Source organism: Mercenaria mercenaria, chromosome 19, assembly GCF_021730395.1.
Source record: "Mercenaria mercenaria strain notata chromosome 19, MADL_Memer_1, whole genome shotgun sequence".
Lineage (NCBI taxonomy): Eukaryota > Metazoa > Mollusca > Bivalvia > Venerida > Veneridae > Mercenaria > Mercenaria mercenaria.
Window position 1 is genome coordinate 15,980,697 of NC_069379.1, and position 20,281 is coordinate 16,000,977.

The 20,281-nt window shown below is 35.7% G+C and overlaps 1 protein-coding gene across 1 annotated transcript in view; it reads left to right on the forward strand.

Moving 5' to 3' along the window:
- The window catches only part of LOC123542895 (uncharacterized), a 39,712-nt gene that overhangs the window by 14,572 nt on the left and 4,859 nt on the right, over nucleotides 1-20,281 (forward strand). The window contains exons 5-12 of the mRNA XM_053530857.1: nucleotides 3,715-3,823; nucleotides 5,176-5,333; nucleotides 5,752-5,877; nucleotides 6,847-6,958; nucleotides 8,084-8,244; nucleotides 8,597-8,698; nucleotides 14,335-14,409; nucleotides 19,877-20,000. Of these exons, the coding sequence (XP_053386832.1) occupies nucleotides 3,715-3,823; nucleotides 5,176-5,333; nucleotides 5,752-5,877; nucleotides 6,847-6,958; nucleotides 8,084-8,244; nucleotides 8,597-8,698; nucleotides 14,335-14,409; nucleotides 19,877-20,000 (967 nt within the window). The remainder of the gene's footprint in view (nucleotides 1-3,714; nucleotides 3,824-5,175; nucleotides 5,334-5,751; nucleotides 5,878-6,846; nucleotides 6,959-8,083; nucleotides 8,245-8,596; nucleotides 8,699-14,334; nucleotides 14,410-19,876; nucleotides 20,001-20,281) is intronic.

The following is a 20,281-nucleotide window of genomic DNA, read 5'->3' on the forward strand; positions in this document are numbered from 1 at the left end:
AACAATAACTTAATCAATATCTCAATTTTAGAATAGCAGACTTAACTAAATCATAATTTTAGAATAAATAAGTTTTTTCGTGAAATTTGGGCCAAGATCTTTACTCAGTAAATATTTACGGAACAACTCTATTAACGACGAGACTTCTAAATTTGTACTGTCATACGATTCATGAAATAAGTGTAAAAATCGTAAAAACAAAGTTCCTGAAAGAAAGGGAAAAGACTATATAAAGACAGAAGAAAGTGAAATAAATATATTAAAACGCAAAAACCATAAAAATACCTATCACTTGTAGTAAGTGGGGTAACATATTTTTTATGACCCGGCTTGAAACAACACTGAACGGATACTGTTTACCCCTAGGCAATATTGTAATACACAATAAAAGTCAAAGTGTAATTTTAAGATATTTGTTACAATTAAATTATTTTATGCTTGATGTGATTGTGTGCAATCTTGGGACTAAAACAAATAATAGATATCGCAATTTTTTAAACGAATGACTTAAGAATGTACCAAAAACATGCATTAATTTAAGAATACAGAATAATATATACAAAGGAGATTCGGAAAGAAGCAGAATTATCAGTTCATCAAGGCTATCTTTCAAATTAAAGTTTGGTCATATTATGAATAATAGAAAATGATTTTTTTTGTTTCAAAATTATTCAAAAAAATCCCATATGAAGAAAAAAAGATGACCGCGTTGGAGATCGGACCCGGACCGCCGCGGCAATAAAAAAGTCACAAGCGGCAAAAAATAATATAGGTAATATAGGTATCTGGAAATTAATTATCGCTATATTTCTTAAGAATGCTTTGAAACTCAATTACTGACAGACTATATTTTACGGAAACACATGAGAATTAGTTGCTTTAAGTATCTTTTTTGCGATGAAAATTAAAAGCATTTGTATATTTTATAAATGCGAATGAACACTTAATCCTCCATAGCGTTATTTTAAACGACAGCAGATCTAGGTTTCGGCGTTTCTGAGTTCAACAATTAATTTGTTTTAATTTGTCTTATTACAATCTCAGTTGTTTTTTTTTTTATCGATGTGAAGTTGCCTACAATTCATAGGCTTTGAGCTATAACAACTTGAACCGACAAAGTCAGGCTAGCAGACGACAATATTTTCCGTAACAGCTTCCGAGTACTTACGGATAACGGCGGAAAAAGCCGGATTTTTAAAGAAATTTTCACTGTACACACTAAAATGCAAAAAGGACCAAACAAACCATTATCAAATTTAAAACAAATTACACATAACGAAAACTGAATAATTTTTCTACATTTTTAGGGGTATCGAATTTTTGATTATTTGCGGAAAATATCTCATTTTATCTGTTATATTTGAAAAAGTCAATTTTTTTAACCCGTTTCCTACAGAGTCTATATGAACTGAGGTGGGTCTATTTAAAGTAAAAAAGGACCAACCAAATATTAAAATATTTTTTAAAATAAATATTCATAATATCCGGAATAAATTAAACTTTAATTTGTGGGGTATCGAATTTTTGATTTCCAAATAGAACTTTTTTTATTTAAGTTTAAGTGATTTATTCCTTCTTTGTTCATATAGGCAAATTTATCGATTTTCCGATAGATCGATGTTACTAAAAGTTGGTAATGGCATTTTCTTTCTGATCTGGTGCTAGTGGGCGCACCAGATCTACTTTTAGTCACAGTCAATCTTTACGTGTCAGGATAGGATAGTTGTCTATATCAATAATGCAGTGGACCGTCGCGAAACTCCGCCCTGCCAGGTTGATTGAAGACCTGATAATGTAAATAAACAGGCTATTTTCTTTTTTTTTTATTTAACGTCGTACCGACACATGATAGGTCATATGGCGACTTTCTATCTTTAATGGTGGAGGAAGACCCCAGGTGCCCCTCCGTGCATTATTTCATCACGAGCGGGCACCTGGGTAGAACCACCGACCTTCCGTAAGCCAGCTGGATGGCTTCCTCAAATGAAGAATTTAACGCCCCAAGTGAGGCTTGAACCCACGTCGATGAGGGGTAGATAAACAGGCTAAAGTCCACATGTGAACATAAACCGTCCACAAACACTTGGGTCAGATCATCCGCACCCCCATCGCCCCACGCCCCTCCCCCCGCCCCGCATCATATCCTCTGGTCCTGTCAACTATTACCTAGTAACACGTACTAAGCATAAAAGACGGTCATAAAACGGGTTGTGTTACGATTTCAGTATGTTTCAAAAATACTCTTCTTTTTTTTTTTTGCAGTCAATGCTCTTTTAGTCATAAGCGTATTAGTTTTAGCACCTGGTTTATGACACGGGCGTTGGGTAGTGCAAGGAGGTGTTCCCAGTGTCAGTTTCACAGATGCCAATCTTTACTTTCAAAGAGCATTGATAGTAAATAAGTGCATTTTTTAAGCAGCATGCCTCCAGATTTGGCTAAGAAATAATCTTTCTTTCAAATTGAAGTTTGGTCTTATTATGAACATTAGAATATGAATTTTTGTTTCAAAAATATTTCAAAAGTTCCAAATCAAGAAAAAAAGATGACCGCGTCGGAAATCGAACCCCGGACCGCCGCGGCAATAAAGACATTTTCCTGTCATCGTAACCAATAGCGCTATAGCTGAAGTAGTGAATAATGACTTCAAAATATAAGTCTCAGTCACACTACACCGTATAGCATTAACGGACGTCCAACGTATAGCAAAATTTTCAATCCGTTCGTGTCCGTTCGCATGCGTTTCTTTCCCGTTTCTCATGCGGCGACGTCCGTTCCATCCGGTGGAAGGTTTTGAGCATGTTCAAAATTTAGAACGTACATCACAGGACAAAATTGTCTGTTAGATGTACGGTAGCAATGCGTTGATATGCGTTTTGTTCGTTACTCGTGCGTTCCCTATGCGTTTTGTTCATTCCTCGTGCGTTCCCTATTCTGTACTTGTCCGGTTTGCATCCGTTCTTGTCCGGTGGACCTGATTCACGACCGGACTACTACCGGACTTGCAACGGATGTAACGTATGTTCAACGGACGATAACTGACAAGAACGTTTTGTCAGTTTCTCATGCGTTGCGCTTACGTTTTACGCGGTACAAGTCCGTTACTAGTTCGGCCATATCCGGTAATAGAACGGTATTCGTCCTGTATATGTGCGTTAAACTTGCGGTCATTGTGCGTTTTTTGCGCCCCATACACCGATCGCGAGAGCACCGAGCAGCAGCGGGAGATGACTTTCGCCACCGGATAACTTTCTGCCGCATTTTTTCTATACGTTTGGTGTCCGTTATCGCTATACGGTATAGTGAGACTGACACAATAGATATTTATAATCGAGACAGTTTACATGGAGTAAAGCGTGACAAACGCTTTTCGATTTTCATCGTAGAAAGTAGTAAAAACAGCAACTTCTCATTTGTTTCCGTAACATAAAGTATGTCAGTAATTAAGTTTTAAAGCCTTCTTAAGAAATAGCATTTATTTCAAGATATCTAAAACAAACAAAAAATGTTGTCCAACGATCTGGAGGCATGCCGCTTTAAAACATGCTGAAATCGTAACAAAGCCCGTTTAATGATCGTCAACCATGCTCAGTACGTGTTTTCACGGTTGCAGGGGCGGACGAGGGTGTGTGTAGGGTGTGGGGGATGTTGTGTTTATGTTCTGACCCCATGTGTCTGTGGAAGCACGTATATTTGCACATGTTTCATTTAATGAAGGTGTACATGGGCAGGACCGTGGTTCGAGACATTCAGGTGGATTGGTGGCGATCCTGTCAGTACTGGGACAGTATGGATGCTACAATGATAGTAGACTGGTACTTCACTGGTAAGAATTTTTTGTCGATATTGCAGTAGACTAGTACAGTAAAACTTTTCGCTACCGGATCCTTTAAAACAAACAAACAATCAACAACAACAAAAAAAACAAGGATACTTCTGACGAAGGTCCTAATTATTCTCCTTCTATTTTCTATACAGACCGTACTTCTAAATATTTATCGGAAAATCCAAATTCTGATCACTTGACGGTATTTTGGAATGCAATGTGTAGGAACATTCCATGTTTTATTTCTGTTCTTACCAATTAGCGGTGAAATAAAAGAAAAAATGTAAAGATACTCCATCATATCTCTATAGAATATACACCAACATTTTTAATTCGCCCATATGGCATATAAGGTGGTTATGTTGAATACTATTGCAAAATTATTTAAAATTCCATACATAGACGAAATTTTTACAGACAGCACAAGTTAAGGTACCTTAAACCTCCAAAATATAAACTTGACCTTTAAGATAGGAATTTGAGTGTTCTGATTAACATATGTGTGTGACGTAAAGTTGAAATATCGCAATCAATGACAGACATACGAACGTGACACGACAAATGAACCTACTGCCCTTTGACCTCCAAGTATAACCTTAATTTTTGACCTAAGTTCAGGCATGTTGTGCAGGACACTTGGAATCATTACGAGGAAAAATAATATTTGAAATCAGTTGAATGGTGACAAAGTTATGAACCAGATGGGGAAAACACTATTGACTGCTGACCCTCAAGTGTGACCTTGGCCTTCCCGATAGAGTTGAACGTGTTACGCTTGACATATCGTTTCGTGATTGGAAAGATTTGTACCCAAAACTAATAGAACTCCTCTATGGATGACAGATAAATTAACCGGAAAGAAAATAGTAAACTATTGACCTTTGAATTCTAAGTGCGACCTTTATCTTTCAACTTGGGGTCTGGCTTCTGCGCATGACAGTTCAACTTAATACAAATTTTAGGGGTTTGTGCCAAGTTAAAAACAATTCCTTTATGGATGACAGAGTTACAGACCAGGCAGGAAAAAAACCCATTGACCTCCGACCTCCATGTGTGTCCTTGACCTTATCTGGGTGTCGATGCAACATGAGAAAAAAAAATGTGCCAAGTAATACTGTAAACCCTTGATGGCTGGTATATCCGTAAACTGGAAACAACACTGATACTGCAGATACAATGCTGTAGTTCAGAAAGAAAATTCAGGACTCGTTATAGTTGGACTTTACTGAAAAATCTTGCGAGATTAGCGAAATGCACTTCAGTAGCCGTTGTTGCTGAAAACCTTTAGCTTTTTAAACCATCGCCAAGCCATAGTAGCCTTCATATATATATATGTTCTTATATATCTGTAGCTCAGAATACGTGGAATTCGGCTGTAGGAATCCAGGTACCAGTGCAAGCCCACGTGAAAGGCATATCCTATCAAAACGGGAAACACAATTTTGAGCACTACTACAACTTTTTCGACTTCATACCTTATTTAGATGCCACTGAGAAACAAGTATTTGAGGTAATAATACATGTTTATGGGGAGAAAAAGAGAAAAAAAGAAGAAAAAAAAAAAAGAATAAGAAAAATGCATGTGTAGTTTATGTTTCTGTTTTAAATATCATTGACACCATTTTATATATTTTTGCAGTCGGGTTCCTCTGCTAAGTTTTAAGTTTACCTTTTTATTATTCGCTCTATATCGATAAAGATTTAAATAAATATATTCATGGATGTCCAGCTTTCCTGGTATGTTGGTCAGATAAAATAGGCTTATATTATTGCATTTGATCAGTCTTTAACACACTTGACTCTCTACAAGTCAGTTTAAGGAACCGCAACTCTGAAAAGGAGACTGCCCTTATCATGTACTTTGAAATTCGTATTTGCCTGTTTTGATATGTTTAGATTATTTATTTCATTCCGACTTTTCGCTTTAGACACCCTCGGGTTTACAGTGTCCAGGCCGGAAGTTGACAAAAGCATTTCCGACTGTTCCTCAAGACGCATTTTCCTTTACAACAGAAGTCCTTGAGACTACGAACATGACACTCTCCTTCATGAAGGTAAATATGCGCTATATATTTGTAGGACTGATAACACCAAACATGAAATGACTACAAAATGTAGTTCCGTGCTGTATAGTAAGTCATATGAGGATGTGACAGTTATATTTTGGCTTAACTTTAATGCTTCGTGCATCTAAAAAGATCTAGACCGTTTGCAAACGATTCTTTAGAATTTTTGTCAGTAATGTATAATTTTGAGCAATCGGATGATATACGTTCTTCACTGCTGAGAAAATACTTTCTCACCGCCATTTGCGTCGTGTTATCTTCCGGCAAAAGTTTAAAATAAACCACTGTATATATGTGTGATATTATTGCCTACATGCACGTTTGATTCTTGAACAAGCATGCTCTTCGAGCTCACTTTTAACGTCGGAAAACATGTTACCGAAAAGGCGACCCTGTAACTCAATCGGTAGGGTACCGAAATGACATATTGTAAACATTAGTAAAAGAAATCCGTTACATTTAAAGCAAAACAAACCTGATACGTATGGCTATAGTTTTAATGTTGTTGATTTTTCCCAAAGCTGAATAATGTACATGTATATAGCATTTCATCTGAAATGATTTTTTCTCGTCTGCTTAAATACTCAAGATGTTTAGTTTGTTAACAAGCAGGAGTAAGAATTACATGTAAGTATGAGAAGCTGAAGTCTTAAACCAATAGTTAATGGAATGATTGTCAATCACACTGCGGCAATTATACCCTGTATCTGCTTTTTTGTGTACATGTATATTAATGTCTGTAATTATTTTATTATGAAAATGGCATCTACATTGTCAAGCATAGATCTGTCATATGATTTCATAAAAGAATGCAAAGAAAGTAAAGAAAATAGCTCTACAGAGCCAAAACAACTAAGGACTATTTGACTCCACCTTTATGCGACTACTATTTTTACCGCGACATTTTCCTATTTTGTGTTTGTATGCCTTGAATTAAGACTAATGCTGTTGTTTCAGGAAACATATTACTACTCCCAGAAACTTGTTATGTTCGAATACACTCCACAGACGGATGACTTTTCCCCATATGGCATGCATGATCTCATCGAAATTCATGATTTCAATACTGGTAAGTCGTCCGGAACTACTTTCCTCTCATGACTGATAATCTGTTGTTAGGCAACTATTCGATTGTTATTTCAGGGAAGAATAGGCAGTCACGGTAATATAATTACTCCTACCAATAAAGTAACCAACCATTTACAGTCTTGGCCCAGGCATTACGTAACACTCTCTTTGCCTTTTAGTGGCAGGGACCAACTTTGCATTGAATAATGGAATAAAATGGGTCGCTGTATTTTAAAGGCCTTTATATATATTCAATTGGTTGGCATGATGTGTAAAGAACTAATGAGTCCTGCAGACGAGTAATTGTTTTGTAAAATAAGTGAGTGCTTGAATCGATTTTCCTTATTCCGCATTGATGGCAAGGTCTAAAATCTTACTTGATGTAACAGAAGTCTTCTTAAAGACCTGCTCCAGTCCTACCTTTTAACCTTAAATTGCCACTGAAAAAGCATGAAAATCCTGACTATGAACAGTGACGCCTGTCAAAATAGAGTCTATTTTATAAAAATTCTATAGAAAATACCTGTGGTTTTGCGTGCTAAAGAGTGGCGCGTGGTCGTTAACTGTTACCTATAGTAATAATGGGTTGCATACACACAATAGAATTTGAACAGCCGTGGAGCAGGGCTTTAAATGATTTTCCTTAACATTTATAACGTTATGCAGATATTGTAACTCAGGACCGTGAACGTTTATAGAACTTAGTCAAACTTCTTTGAGTCAGTGCATATCCGACTTTTCCTTCTGTTTAGAAACCCCTTCAGAAACCACTATTGTTAAAAACAGACGGTATGTATAACAGCCGTATGTTTCTGTAGAAAAGATAGAATGACGAAAAATAGATAGAAAAAAGAATGTTCCCGGAATAAAAGATGAGAAAATAAATGCCTTCTTTTATTTTGATTTTATGAAAACAGGATTAAATTTAAAACAAACAATAACATGAAATGGTTGTTAGGTGCAGATGGAGATTAAAAGAGAGGGCGAAGAATGACCGTTTACATTGTTTGACTGTATCAAATATAAACCAAATATCGTGATTATCTTAATTTCTTTAAAGACAATTCGTTACCATTTAAGTAGGTGTCTTAACACAAATAATTTTAAAAAAAATCTTTCATTATAGGAGTAGCATACGTTACCGACAGGGCACGTGGAAACTGCAGCTACCGACCAATCGAGATCTCAGACTTTGACGACCGAACAAGTGGTCCCAATACAGTCAGAATTCGGAACTCGAGGGAATTTTTCTATTTAGACGTCAAAAATGTCTCCTATGAAGGCGTTGTAAGATTTCTACAAATAAGATCTAGTATTTCTTGAATAAAAATTTTCAAAATGGTTGCCTCCGTGCTCCGCCATCAACGTAACACGTATATATATCATTGACATATACTGACCCGATTTAATATAATGCACACGTAACTCTAGTTCAAGGGGCACGTAATTCCGGTTCAAGGCGCACATGGATTTCTGTAAACATCGGAAAATACCGGAAAAGGCCGAAATCTAATATGGAAAATCCGTCATTTGCCGATTGTCATTACGGGTCTATTTTTGCAGCAAAATTAGTCATTTCAGTGTTATGAATGATGGAAAAAGTTGTCCTTTTTATCCATTAAACAATATCTTGTTGCAGAAAAACAATCGCGGGATCGACTGTGATTCTTGGGTGGCAGTTAGGTCAGACTTCCCCTTTTCCTTACCAACCAACACTACGTGGGAATGGTATTTTGCAACGGTGAGTTGAACGGTTAACATAAGCTCTCCCACATTGAATGTACACTATGAAACCTATTTAAACCTAACCCTAACCTTTAGAGGGTATACTATGCTCCTATGCATGCGTACATCCAGTAGGTGCGAATTAATGTTGGCGTAAGTACAATCGGTAACTAGGAGATGGGGGCAAAAATAACTGTGCAAAAATAAGTTAGACAGGCATAGCACACAGGTAAGAAATAAATCGCGGTTTTAAAATCAAATCGCTGAAAGCACAGAAAGGTTGAAACCCGCATTTGATGTGCAATAACCCACTCCGCTGTAACAGTTTAAGTAACTTCCATGAAACAGTATAACATTCAAACCATTTGCATCAATGTTACATTATTATATGCTAGAAATTCTGCTCTGACTAAAACCACCAAGAGTCTTGAAACACACTGACGAGCTGTGCAAGGCAACCACACTGATGAGCTGTGCAAGGCAACCATTCATAGGCTTAATTAAAATTAACTATAATGAAACTAGTCAGAAATACAGTGTTTGTTTCATTAAAAACACTAATATTCACAAAGAGAATATAGATGATAGAAATATTAGATCCATGTCTTTTTTATTCAAATTAACATTTAACAGTTTGAAAGATATTTATAAACGTTACTTAACGCTAAAAACCTATAGAAAAGGCTATTGGTACTTTGCGAAACGGAACGAAACGAAATGAAACGGAACGGAACGGAACGAGGGGCTCCATATTTCAGGCATATCGGATGAAGTACGTATGTATGTACATAGTTATAGTGTGTTACATGGTACCAGTAATTTCCGATTATGGCTTTGTTAAGCTGTCGCCAATTACTTGAAAATAATGACTTGCAGATCCAGGCTCGACCATTATTGTACACGCAAACATAAACGATTATTAGGTATGAATTCCTGAAATATTTCATGTAAATAAATTAAAACTTTGTCGTTTCGTTCCGTTTCGCAAAGTACCAATACCTGTGTGGGTATTGGTACTTTGCGAAACGGAACGAAACCAAACTAAATCTATTTTATTTCTTTATGTTTTTTGCGTATCATGAGTTTTATCACATTATACATCATTCGACAGTTTATGTTTACAAGACTTGATATATATCCGGTACGTCATATAGGGTTGCTCTACTTCAAATACTATTGCGCTTGTTAACAGATGAATGCATTTATAATCTTTCAGTGTTATGCTTTTAACTACTATGAATGTTTATCAAAGAAAAGATAGGGTTTTATTTTTTTATTTTTTGTTCCGTTTCGTAAAGTACCAATACCTGTGTGGGTAATGGTACTTTGCGTAACGGAACGAAACAAGACAAAACTTGTTTCACACTTGATGTTTTGCATATCATTAGTTTCATAGGACATTATACATCATTCGAGAACTGATGTTTATACAGGGTTCATGTAATTTACTATAATATTTTGATTTTTAAAATTTAAATTTGATTTTTTATTTTCCCCCATATGGTGCCCCTCGTTCCGTTCCTTTTCGCAAAGTACCAATAGCTATAGAAAATGATATTTTTAAACTGCAAGTGTGTCATAGTTCTCTAGATATACACAAACAAAAAGCTTGCGATCTGAGCTTTTCAAAGATGTATAAGTTAATATAGTTTCTTACACCATGTGCATTGAAATGATTGTTAAAGCAGCATGCCTCGTGATTTGGCTAAAACAATCTTTCTTTCAAATTGAAGTTTTGGTCATATTATGAACATTAGAATATGAATTTTTGTTTCTAAAAAATTTTAAAAAATCCAAATCAAGAAAAAAAGATCACCGCGTCGGGAATCGAACCCCGGGGACGGCCGCGGCAATAAAGACATTTTCCCGTCGTCGTAACCAATAGCGCTATAGCTGAAGTAGTGAATAATGACTACAAAATATAGATATTTATAATCGAGACAGTTTACCTGGAGTAAAAGCATGACAAACGTTTTTCGTTTTTCATTGTAAAAAGTAGGCATGCCGCTTTAAACCTGACTAGGAACTTTAACATAGAAATTATGTCGGTATATTTGTAAATAATCAATAAAAGTGGTGTGGAAATAGAACGGCGGATAATCTGCTTCAGTGAAAACTGTCATTATTGATATTCTCGCAGTCTCCAGAATACAACTGAATGCCTAACTATATTATATAGTAAAGGAACCAGCGCAGGAGCCATCTTGTCTTGTCGTGTAATGGAGGACAGGTTCTTGAACACTAATTTTTTCACTTGGCATGGCAACAGAGGTCTAAATTAATGCTAGTTTATGTTTAAATTTCATTGTGGATGTATTTTTGACATTTTGATAGGAAAAATGGGAGAGCAGGTTGTATTTGGTGAAGTGAAGCTCAATATGAGTAGTGCTTCGATCCAGGTCACAGTAGTGTGATTTTGATGGGATTTTACAGTAAGGAATTGTGGCAAGAGAAATCTCTCTTAGAAGATACATGACTCCTACCTTTCTCTTCATTTTACAGATGTTTTATCATAATTCTTTTAAATGAGGTGAGGATTTGTTCTCTGAAATGGTTCTAGCTATGTTTGGTAGCTCTTTAAAAATGTCAGTTTTTATATGGAATATATAGGGAAAACTATTCACCTGTTTGTGACCTGTAATAGACTGAAACCGCTTCGCGGTGGATAACAATATGAGCCGTGCCATGAGAAAACCAACATAGTGGCTTTGCGACCAGCATGGATCCAGACCAGCCTGCACATCCGCGCAGTCTGGTCAGGATCCATGTTGTTCGCTAACAGTTTCTCTAATTCCAATAGGCTTTGAAAGCGAACAGCATGAATCCTGACCAGACTGCGCGGATGCGCAGGCTGGTCTGGATCTATGCTGGTCGCAAAGCCACTATGTTGGTCCAGGCACGTGTCCAGGTGGGGGGGGGGGGGGGGGGCAGGGGGCCCGGGCCCCCAAGCTGGCTGGTTAGTTACGATTTTTATTACTATGGGCCCCTCAAATGAACAAATTTATACACCAGTGCAATTGGCTTGATTTGACAGCAATACACAGGCTAAAGAGCCATAAAACCGTGTCCGGTAGTGGAAATTAGCCCCAGGCATGTTACAGTGCTACATTGATCGCTTGCTTTTTTTTTTTAGTTTGAACCAAATCCATCTTTTTTTTTTTTTTTTTTTTATGTTTTCAACAACAGGTAACATAACATGACATACAAATATGAAGGGTTTTACGTTCAGCAATGCATCATAGACATGTCTATATCATATATAGATTACAATGAAATGTCTTAGTACACGTACATATGGATAGCATTATATTGTGTATTGTTTTTGAAAAACACAAAAACAAACAAACTTTCCCTAACATAGAGTTCAAACAAGTTCGAAACAAGATCTCTGTGTTTAGGATAGTTTTAAAAAAGTATATTGACCTGTTGCGTTTTAAAGTACCGATCTTACAAATATATATATATATATACTCGAAAGAATGTAAGATCAACATAAAAATACGGATCTTACAAGTTAGATCGCTTGCTTTTTAAACGCGGTACTTGATTGGGTAGTGGAGAAACAACTGACCATTGAGGTTGCCCGATACATGAGATTGTACGGCATTGTATTAACTACTGTATCAATTTTACTCTATTGGGTCATGGTTTTAAAAGTAGTTTCTCAGTAAATCTTACAAAACGCATCTAAAACTCGTTACTTATGAGGGGTTTTATACATAAAAATATGTGCTGTGATGTTATAGTTTGTACAGTTAAGAGTTCATTGTCATTTGAAATCTATGATGTAAATAGTAATTGTCATAATACTTTGTTTTGTTGGAAATCTAAAAACATTTGGCCATTTTGCAAATAAATCAATCATCTTAAAACTTCAACAATTTTTTTTTCATTATATTTGCTTAGAACACAAGAAATGCAGAAAAAGTTCAAAAAATATATTTGTGTTTTTATTTATTTTATTATTAATGTAAACTTAGTAAATCATTTTTCTACAAATCATGTCATTTTGTGTATCAATTTTGAGCAGTTTTTGATAACTTTCTTTTTAGTGAAATTACACATATTATTTTTTTACAAAAGTTTTTTTTTATATTATGATTGAATGAAAAGGGCAGAATGAATGAAATTTTATTCATTTGATTAAAATGTAGTATAATTATTGCTGACAATCATATAGTTTGTTTTATTATGATAAATAAAGTTGATTTTCAAACCACTAGCTTCTTTATTACTGGTAGCTGGTTATACATTGGATTGGTAGATATCAGAGCCAATACACTGAGACCTGGGTATCATACAGAAAAATGAAGTCCATACACTGTGACTGTACAATCATACATACATTGAAAAGGCTTGATGAAATGATTAAAAAAAAAAGACTTTTCCTTAAATATATAATACATTCATTTATTATATACCTATATAAATTCTGTAAAAAATCGGCTTGTATTTTACAATTAAATATGAACAGACAGACAAAAATTCCGTATTGTACGTTTTAAATTCCGTATTGTACCTTCCGTATTGTATGCTGCCGGACTATTTTCATTAATATGCATGACCCGACACATTTCTATAAATAGCGCACATAAAAACTTCACTAAGTTCCATTTAATATCGATAAACATTGAAGATTTCGTTCAAGAACAAAACAAGAATCAAAATGGTAAAGGTATATAATAAAAGGGTCATTATAACAGTAGCTGGATCTGGGACTTTGTATTCGGCTCTCGTGGATTTTGCAAGGTCGGGTCACACTCGGCGCTTGCGCGCCTCGTGAGATCCGATCTGGCAAAATCCACTCGAGCCGAATACTGCATCCCAGATCAAGCTACTGTTATAATAACCCTATTGTATCCTTAAAGGTGTTTCAGGTAGCAGGAAAATGCATCTTTTCATGTGTCATATTAAAATATTTTCGACATCCGGAGGGGATACCCCTCCCGAACCCACCCCAGGTTGCCCCCCCCCCCCCCCCCCCACCCCCAGCAAATAAATCCTGGACACGGGCCTGTGGTCTTCTCATGGCGCGGCTCAATTATATTAAAAAATATTACGTGTTTAAAGCCTCCACGTGCACTTAAATTTTCGGTTGTATCCAATGGAAATTACTGAGCCGAGAATAATACACATTTACTTAGATAGTATGTGTTTATTTGTTGTTTGTCTCAGCTAGGCAATATCAAAAAGTTGGACACTTTTCTCGCTGTTACACGTTGAAAACTCAATATATGGCTGAAAAATTGTTTGAAAGATGTCAAAACCAAACATACACGCCAAAACTGGTTTTAGCTTTAAATATCTCATAGAATGTGATTTTCATAAGATTTTTACTTTAATTTTTATAAAGTGTGTACAGTGATACACGGAGACGTCTAAATTATAAGATAAATAACAAAATCAGAATTTCATTCCAAACATTTTAGTGAAATGTGTTCATGAAACATGTGACGGTGGTCCCAATAAATCGTAGACGTCCGATGACAAGTAGAAAATTTGCGCCTCTAACAGCTTTTTGGTCATAAGTCTGAAATTGTTCGGGCGGATGAATACAACTTTAAGATAGAGAAACAGACGGCGATGACTTTCTTCATCACTTTTTAAAATTATGTCTTCTTATTGTATGAAAAATATCTGTATCTTTTCTAGACGGAATGGAATTACATAAATGCCGGACAAGAGAACGGTAAAATACCTGTTCAGATGAGGGTGACTTATCCGAAAGTAAGTAAATTTTTCAATCAATATCCACACCAAAACGAAATTATAATGTTTAAAGATCATTCAAGGTAATTTGTGAAAGAGCCATTATAATTGCAATCGTATGACTTCCGGTTTGTTACTCGGACTTTATCGCCTTGCTCTATTGATGCGAATCATTCTCCCTCAGCAGTTTGTAAACTCGTGATAATGGGTGTATAGCGGTCAGAAAATAGTTCTTTCTTGTATTGTTTTGTTTTTAGTTCAGCGCCGTTTAAACAGTATTTTCGTCATTTTAAGGCTGTAAGTTATCTTAATTATCAGTTCCTTGATTCTGTACCAGAAACAACCTTTACTTATATTCAGTAAATTTGCTGACATATAGGCCTATCCGTATGAAATACATATGTAATTGAAACATACGCACAAATGAACTATAATCGTTAGGTATCCTGCACAGCATCACGGACACTATATAAAGGGCCCCTTCACTGGGCTATATAAAATATTTTTACCGGTGCGAAAAATCGGTGGGTCTAATTTTCCCATATGGGCAATTAGTAAACCAGTTGTATGGTTTACTGGCACCAGAACAGACAGAAAATTCCCCTGTATATGTTATACCCTACACTTAGGTATTCTATAAGAACCTAGAATAACTAGGGTTAGTGTATAACATGTACAGAGGCAGTTCCTTTATGTTCTGGTGCCAATGGTATGGTTAAAAAAAAGACGGAAAGAAGATGAACTCGCTTCAGTAAAACTTCACAAACTACACAGCAATTAGCTAGATCATCAATCCATTGAAATGTTTATATCATTTATAAAAAAAGTAAATCGCAGCCACGAAATCGACAGAAAAAAATCCGTTGATTCTGATAATGAAGGTCACGGTGAACATAACACACGGTGGCGATACCCTGGGTATGCAGGGGTGCAAGATGGCGGCGGAATCTCTCGATTCAGGTAACATTTTTCATTATTACTGTCTTAATACTTAACCAATTTTAACGAAATAAAGACGAGTGCCCGCTCATAAGAATACTACACCCTCGGCTATAAAGCTTGGGCTCCTGAGTTTCGTAGTTTTTGTGGAAAGTGCAACGGCGCATTCTTATGGAAAAAAATGCAACTGCTATGTAGGGGGGCATTTTTATGAAAATGACTAAACCAACTATCCCCGTGTGTTTCGAAAAACGGCTTGTAGGGCGGAACCGAGTTTGACATGTTCCAAAGCTGTTGTAGAACTTTAGCAAGTGAAATCACCAGTTTTCAGCAATTCAGGGCGATTGAAAAGAAATGCTATGTGGGGGAGGTGTTTTCATTATGTTATGTGGGGGTGCTTTTGACATGTGGGGGTGACTGAACTGGCTGCTAGGCTGCTAGAGGCTCGCAGTGATATGATCATTTGATATATAAAGTATATTTAATATGGAAAGAAATTATCTCAGTGGAAAAAAACCTTTTCAAGAATTTTTCATTTCAAGGTGGATGTGAATTTAACATATAAATGCCTTCTACGGACACATTTAGGTACATATCTCTGGAACAGACTGTAAAACTCCGTCCGTTCAGATTCGTACTTGTATTTTGATAATATTCCCTGTGTTTTTATCCCCGTATCCGTTACATCAGGGACAATATTTTTGTTGCTCTCTCTCAGGCTCTGTCTCCAAACGTAAACATATCATATAAATAATTCATTTCTTAATTGATGTCTTTGAAACTCACATACTTTACTCATTGTCATATTACCTTTACATTGATATATAGACACAATGACCTTCAGGATAACTTTTTCACGGTAAGACACTTGGCAATTTTCCTATTTATCAAATTAATGCTAATGAATGATTCATTTCTTGATATATATATATATATATATAGTAGAGAGAATTAATTAATACGAACTAAATCACCACCACAATATACCAGACCAATTACGGCAAAGCGCCTAGCAGTACAAACGAACACGCACATGCCACAGCAAGTCCACTAACCCAATAAGATCTGTTTCGATACTGCTTTATATACGAGCCCGAATTGTACTACACATTCGTACTGGTTCAACATTTGCATATATATACTCAAATCTCTGTTTTCATGTCTCACAAATCAGTAGTGACTTTTTAGTCTTTATAACTGATTGGGACCAGAGAAGCTATATTTTCTCTCTCTGAAAGTTAACTGGATCTCGAGGATACATTGAATATATATATATAATTTGTGTTAAGGGATATAATTATATTCAGAACAGTTGACTTTCCCATACGTGAGATCCGCTATTTGAAACTCACACATGCTTCTCCTCGCTTAAAAGTATGAACTCGGCATTCAAGATAACTTTTTCGAGGCCAAACACAAAATTTCTTAAGTTTTACCATTACTTTTTCATTTCTTTATGAAATCCTTCCATATTCACACATCCCATTCATTGTACAATGTACATGCCCATTACATTGGTAAATAAACATTTGACCTTGGTCTTCGTTTTGACACATTTACACGTCAAGCACATAGCTCTTTTTCCAGCTTCATATGGGGGCATTGTGCTTCAAAAACACATCTTGTTTTTTTTTAGTTTTCTCGTATACTTATAGCCTACTCCATGCCCCACCTACCAAATATTTTTGTTTTGTTTTTGATGCTTCGAGTGCCGTGACAGCAATGTTTTTCTGATTAACTGTTTTAACTTTGAAAAAAAAACGAAGAAGAACGTGTTAGTAGAAATATATAGTGAAAGTCAAAATCGTAGCATGATATTTCAAACCGAATTGTTGTATATTTGAAATTTAGCCTGTGTATGTGAACGAGTTTGACCCATCAAAATTTTGTTCGAACGGCGGAAGATAGCGATATCGAATATGTTTAAAATCGTTATTCAGACAACTGGTTAACCACTTAGAACCATAGAATATTTTAAGTTTCAACTGTCATGCCTATATTTCAGTACAATACAATTTCTAATGCCACCTTTAATATTTTTTCAAATTTCTTTAAAAGAGTTTTTACGAATGTTACCACCGCTGTTCCTGGTTGTGGAGATGCAGCCGATCAACTGATATAAACCCGGTCGCAAAATTCGTAAAAATCCAACAGCGGCAACGGAGATATAATATGTTTTTAGTAATATACGTCGGGGTAAGTCTTACTGAAACAGCATTTGTATTTCAAATTAAATTTTACTATCTCACATGACATTTGCACCGGTGGTAAACGAGATCGTGAAGCGTTTTCTTCATTAAATAAAGACAATCTTTGTCGTATAATAGCAATACTGAAACAGAATTGCATTCATTTGGAAATGTAAAGCGATTACAACTTTTGATATTATAGTATTGACTATGTAACATTACAATAAATGACTTACTATTGGTAATTTTGTAGTTTTATTGACTTGCCTAAAGTAATATGTGTTTTCGTCCGTAGCCACAATGTGTTTAAAGGAAGACTACAATAAATCACTAGAATTTGTCAAATGATACCATCGCGTATATACGCCGCTTTTTTGTTGCATGGATTGTTCAGTTTACATTACAGCCAAGTTGGTTATAAAATCTGACAAAGGTTATGGGGAATTTAATTATTTCCGATTTTTAAACGCAAAAATCAAAGTAAAATGAAGGACATTGTCACACTTAAATACATCAAAGTGAACACATTGTCACAAGAATGGTATTTGTGAATATGAGTCAAATGTGTGAAGTAATAAAAAACATTTCAGCAAACTAACTGTTTTTAGCGTTTAAACAGTAGATGTCAAATATCAGATGGACATCAAAATGACTATGTTCCGACTTTAAAAAGTAAAGGTGAAAAGTCAAATATAGGTAAAGGTCAAATATTAAAAAATATAATTGAACATCTTGTCAACAAGGTTGTTATTTGATTATTAGCCAAATTGGTAAAGTACTAATTTAGAACAAGTTATGGCCAAATTTGATATAATAGATCCAGGCCCCTTATGACACCTATAGCTTTATATCTAGGTGTCGTATGAAAATGTACTCTCCAAATGCCATAGAATCGTGATCAAGTTTCAAGTTTCTAGTGCCAACGATGTATGAGAAGAAACATGCAAAGACGAACGGACGGACATCATCACAATATATACTGACATATAATATGCCCTAACAGTTAAAAGTATTTTTCGCTGGCTTTATTTGTCCGTATTATTGCGTGTCTTTAGCAGCCAGTTAACTTGAGTCACCCCCACATGTCAAAATCACCCCCACATAACATAATGAAAACACCTCCCCCACATAGCATTTCCTTTCAATCGCCCGGAATTGCTGAAAACTGGCGATTTCACTTGATAAAGTTCTACAGCAGCTTTGGAACATGTCAAGCCCGGTTCCGCCCTACAAGCCGTTTTTCGAAACACACGGGGATAGTTGGTTTAGTCATTTTCATAAAAATGCCCCCCTACATAGCAGTTGCATTTTTTCCATCAGAATGCGCCGTTGCACTTTTCACAAAAACAACAAAACTCAGGAGCCTAAGCTTTATAGCCGAGGGTGTAGTATTCTTATGAGCGGGCACTCGTCTTTAATTCGTTAAAATTGGTTAAGTATTAAGACAGTAATAATGAAAAATGTTACCTGAATCGAGAGCTTCCGCCGCCATTTTGCACCCCTGCATACCCAGGGTATCGCCACCGTGTAACATATATCTAATATATCTTAGGGATGGCAACAAATAACATTTTTGATATTCGAATATTCGGTCGACCTTTCGAACGAATATTCGAATACTCGTTCAAAATGATCAGTAAGCCAGCTCAAATCATCAGCGTCTCGCAAAAATTCTACTTTCGTTTACACCGGAAATGATTCAGACATTGACGAACGTAGATGAATTAATCGCCCTCGTCACATGTTCATCTTTTAATTAGAATATGAAATATGTCTTTAAATCAAAATCTTCTTGTTTTCGTAATTAAACGCTGAACAGTAGTAAAAATATTACAATGGACTGATGTTGTTGGAGCAGAAGTACCATATAAAATAACATTTAATGTGGGAATGAAAAACTGGGATATGACATTTGATATTCGTATTCTAATAAATGATAGCTTAGATTTACGAAACAAATAGTGATACTGGGTTTCTACATAACTCTAATTACAACATGAAGACTCAATATAGTGTTTCTAGGTGCGTATCGCGGTGCAGTACAGTTTTGGCAACATATTGCAATATACCGGTATAGGCCTACCGGTTTATCGTGACACCCCTAGACTGTTTAAGCATAAAGGCTGAACCCCACTAAATCTGGTTGTTTCATACTGACAAAATTCACCTATACTTTATTTATAACGTTATCTGGACAACTTCTAGAATAGTAGGAAAAAAAATTTTTTTTTCAATGTTACTTGCAACGTCGTGTCGAGTTTGGATAATCAAACAAACCGATTTACATAGAATTTATATAAAACAGTTAAGTACGGGCTTTACTTCGTTTCCGTATTCAAGTGTTATTTATATTTCAGTGGGGACTACACTATCAGTACAGTATCTACAACTTCAAAAAATCTAAACCAGATCTTCTGAAATTCGACATCAGCAGCTGCTATGAATTTGAACAGAGAAGAAAGTTTCAATTTATGCTACAAGGTAATATAAAAAGATGTCATATAATTTCGCGATCAGTTTTTAAAATAGTCACATGTGTTGGAAAACCTGTAAGTTTCAGTGTGGTATAGGCAGATTGGCTCAAAATATATTGCATTAAATCGTGTCTTTTAAAGCTTGAAATTTAAATGTGTCTGTTGCAATTTGATTTGTTAGTTAATCTTACCTGCTGGCGGCAAGCGATTCTGCGTTTGTGCTCAGTGCAGGCATCCGCTATCCAGTTATTAAATGTTCAATGAACAACCCTTCAAACAATAAACAGT